A 3,481-nucleotide genomic window follows, 5' to 3' on the forward strand; every position below is an offset into this window, starting at 1 on the left:
CTTCTTAGCTTAATTACACGTTGTAAATTTTAAATTCCTAATTATATGTGTGTTGTAAATAAAAAATTTCTAATTATATGTGTGTTGTAAATTTTAAATTATTTGTGTCATTATCCGATTTTTTAAACCTATTCGACTGATAAAGCGGTTGGTTCGATAAGTTGTTTGGTTTTAAAAAACATTCTTCACAAGAATAAGGTTATAACAAAACCATGTGATAAAATAAATAAATAAATAAGCTTTAAAAAACAATTACCACCCATTTATATCACGAAAAATTAATCATATTAACCATTTAAGTTATCACTAACATTATCATAGAAGCCAACAATCACATTCATATAAAATAATATCAAAGAGACAAATGGCACAAGAAGATGACTCATTTTAAACCGAATAAACCATCATTTACTTATGGATTCATCTTACAATAAAATTCGACCCCAATTCTCACATGAAACTAGAAGTGCATAATTAGATTGGAAAAGGGAGGATTTTACAAATTGGTGAAGATCCAAAGCCCAAAGTGTCCTAATTTCCAAGCTAAGTTGTGGAATTTTGTTGTAAGATGATCCACCCTAGTTCTGGTTTAAAGATCAAAATGGGGTTCACGGCTCAAAGATTCACTATCTTTTGATCTTGTTGACCCATCATCGTCCTTTGATTTCTTTCGCCTTGATCTCTTGGGGATGTCTGGCAAGTTCCCTTTCTCGCGGGACCTTCGGATCCTGTGTCTCCTAGGATTCGATTTGGTTGATGACTGGGAATCAGAAGAATCTGAAGAATTGTCCATTGAGCGACGACGACGATGTCTAGATGTTTTGGACACATCTGGAACGTCTCTTGTGAATATTTCACTTCGAGTGCTCCTATGGTTTTTTATACCTACACATGTTAAGAGGTGCATACAATTAATTCATTACTAGTGATGACAAAGACTTGTAAATTGGATTCTTGGGTAACAGATAAGGTGTAGCAAGCCAAGTTAATTGACCCCAAATCCCTTTTTCTTTATAATAACAATACTGATTTAATAAGATATTTCACATGTACACATTAATAGTACGGTTTTCAACTTGTATTATCATTTGACCCATTTATTGTTTTGCTTATGTAAGCCCTCCTATTGTACTTACACCATGTGTAGTGGTGAACAAACATAATGCCCCCACCATGGGGCATTATCCGACACGTGGCATCCTAGTCATCGTTGGGCATTATAGCAAAAGTGGCGTAGTGGGGCATTATCCAATAACGCCCCTTCCAATTAGAAAAAAAAAAACAAACAAAATGGGCATGTCCCTGTGCATATTTCGGTCACTGTGTAGGGTTATATCAAAAGTTGTCAGAGGCATAAAGCAATTTGATTGGTGGGTCAAAAGGTGGTACAAACCAATTTGAGCGTTTTAAATAAAACACCACCAACAAAACTTTTCAAAAATAACGCCGGCTAACGCCGGGTGTAGTGGGGGTAGGGGCGTTTTGGGGCGTTTTTTTTCAATTTTTTTTAAAAATCACACCCCACTACGGGTGGTCTTGCATCTTGTTCTCTATACCAAATGAGTCACATCATGTCTCTACTTTTTTTATGTGTTAATCAGCCTGAACAAAATGTTTCTTAAAATTCAGTTTTTCTTAAAAAAAGAAAGAAAAATATTGATAACCTTCTTTGTTACCAGAGCTCTCCATTGGTCCTGATTGACTTCGTCCTCCGTTAAAATCCTTCATCTACGGAAAAAAAAATATGCAAATTTATATACATTCGATCATCAAACAAAAGGACGTTGTTGATATAATAGAAGCTAGAAAGATCGATAAAGCGGGTACCCAGCTGGGAGATTCAGTGGCAGGTCCATCAGCACCGATATGAGCAACATGCTTCACATCCGTGGGCATACCGATCTGTATTTCTGGTTCCTCTTCTTCATCTTCATTTCCCCATACAGTATCATGCACAACAAACAATATGCACAAAATGTTAGTTATAATGTGTGAGGGTGGTCTCGTCACCAACATATGATATAATTAACATAGTTGTCATGAAAAGATCAGAGAGGTTGATTACGTACCGAAAATATCTGAGATGTTTTTGAGGCCTTTAAAGAAGCCTTTGACCTTGGTAGCCATCTTCACAGAATCGGTATGCTCCGGATGTGAATGGGGTCAAGCGACCCCGTAATATGTAGTAACAACTCTGGAGAGAAGAATTTACCAAACCAGAAGACATGGAGGTGGACAGATGAGGAGAAATAAATACAGATATGGAGAAAGGTGGGTGAGAAAGAGAGATGATAGGAGAACCACCTTTGATTTCAGTTACTTTTTACCAATTCAGACTAGTTACTAAATTAAAGCAGAAGTTACTTCCAAAGGTTATGATATAATTCCTCAATTTTAGGGTTAAACCTTGAACTTACATCTAGTTAAACCGTACATATACAACATTTTATATTATTTTATCTCAACATGTTAAAAGCATTTCCATCCTATTATGTGGATACAAAATCAACATTCTTTGTTTTATCACATTTTCCAGCTATGACCCATCTCCCATTTTATGAGTTTATTCCACACCATACTTCACTTGTTCTCATCCCTTTGGGACTGTGTGATCCCAATTTTACTCCACAATATTTCTTTGAGATTCAAGATCTAAGTTAAGCAATCATTTCTTTTTTGACATTTATGATCTGAATTTAGTGTTATTTTTCTTTCAGACTGTTGTCTCAATTTAGTGCTCATTGTTCCTTTGAAGTTCATGACTTCAATCTACCACTGTGCTTATTTATGCTCATTGGTTGTAAGTTTATGTATTTAAGACCTAATTGATAGAAACCCACCCCATTTTGTTATCTAAGACCTCGTTTGAAAAGCATGGAGATTATATTAGTTATATATATATATAAACATAATTATATTTATTTGTATGTATTAAACTTATACTCATTAGATATGTATGTAGATGGACGGATAGAATCGCATGGGTATGATGGTCGGATAATACCGTTTCAAACAAGCGGTTATTCCCGCCAAACATAACTACTCGTATAACCGTTCTAGTGAAGACATATATATAGTGTTTACCGGCAATAATTACCGGTACCAAGACATTCATAATTCAGTTTATTGTTTGTCCATTTGTCTCTCAATTCCACCGTTACAATCATGTCTTCAAATCATGCGAGTAACCCCCTGTTTCGTGTCAAAACACCAAAACCTCATCATAATGAAGAGAATAATCAACGACTTCCGCTAACAAGTGGTATCAGAGCCGGTTATGTAAGTGATGATGATTTAAAGCCATCTTCAACCATGATGCCATGCATGCACTGCACTGAAGAAAAACGTGAACGGAAATGGATGCAGCGATGTTGTTACTATTGTAACAGACCAGGCCATAAAATTTCTACATGTCAAGAGAAGGAGAAGGATGAAGAAAGCCAGTTACTTCGTCTAGCGGTTAATACGGGTACGCAGAAAG

General features: G+C 35.8%; 1 protein-coding gene across 1 annotated transcript; it reads right to left on the reverse strand.

Moving 5' to 3' along the window:
- Positions 1-385: 385 nt before the first annotated feature.
- LOC110936784 (CRIB domain-containing protein RIC3) lies at positions 386-2,225 on the reverse strand. The gene is made up of 4 exons (XM_022179184.2): positions 2,070-2,225; positions 1,828-1,928; positions 1,665-1,728; positions 386-885 (listed from the first exon to the last, which is right to left on the reverse strand). Exons 1-4 carry the CDS (start codon positions 2,125-2,127, stop codon positions 590-592), a joined length of 519 nt encoding a protein of 172 aa, XP_022034876.1. The 5' UTR covers positions 2,128-2,225; the 3' UTR covers positions 386-589.
- Between the last annotated feature and the right edge of the window lie 1,256 nt (positions 2,226-3,481).

The sequence above is a fragment of the Helianthus annuus genome, chromosome 4, assembly GCF_002127325.2.
Source record: "Helianthus annuus cultivar XRQ/B chromosome 4, HanXRQr2.0-SUNRISE, whole genome shotgun sequence".
Taxonomy (NCBI): domain Eukaryota; kingdom Viridiplantae; phylum Streptophyta; class Magnoliopsida; order Asterales; family Asteraceae; genus Helianthus; species Helianthus annuus.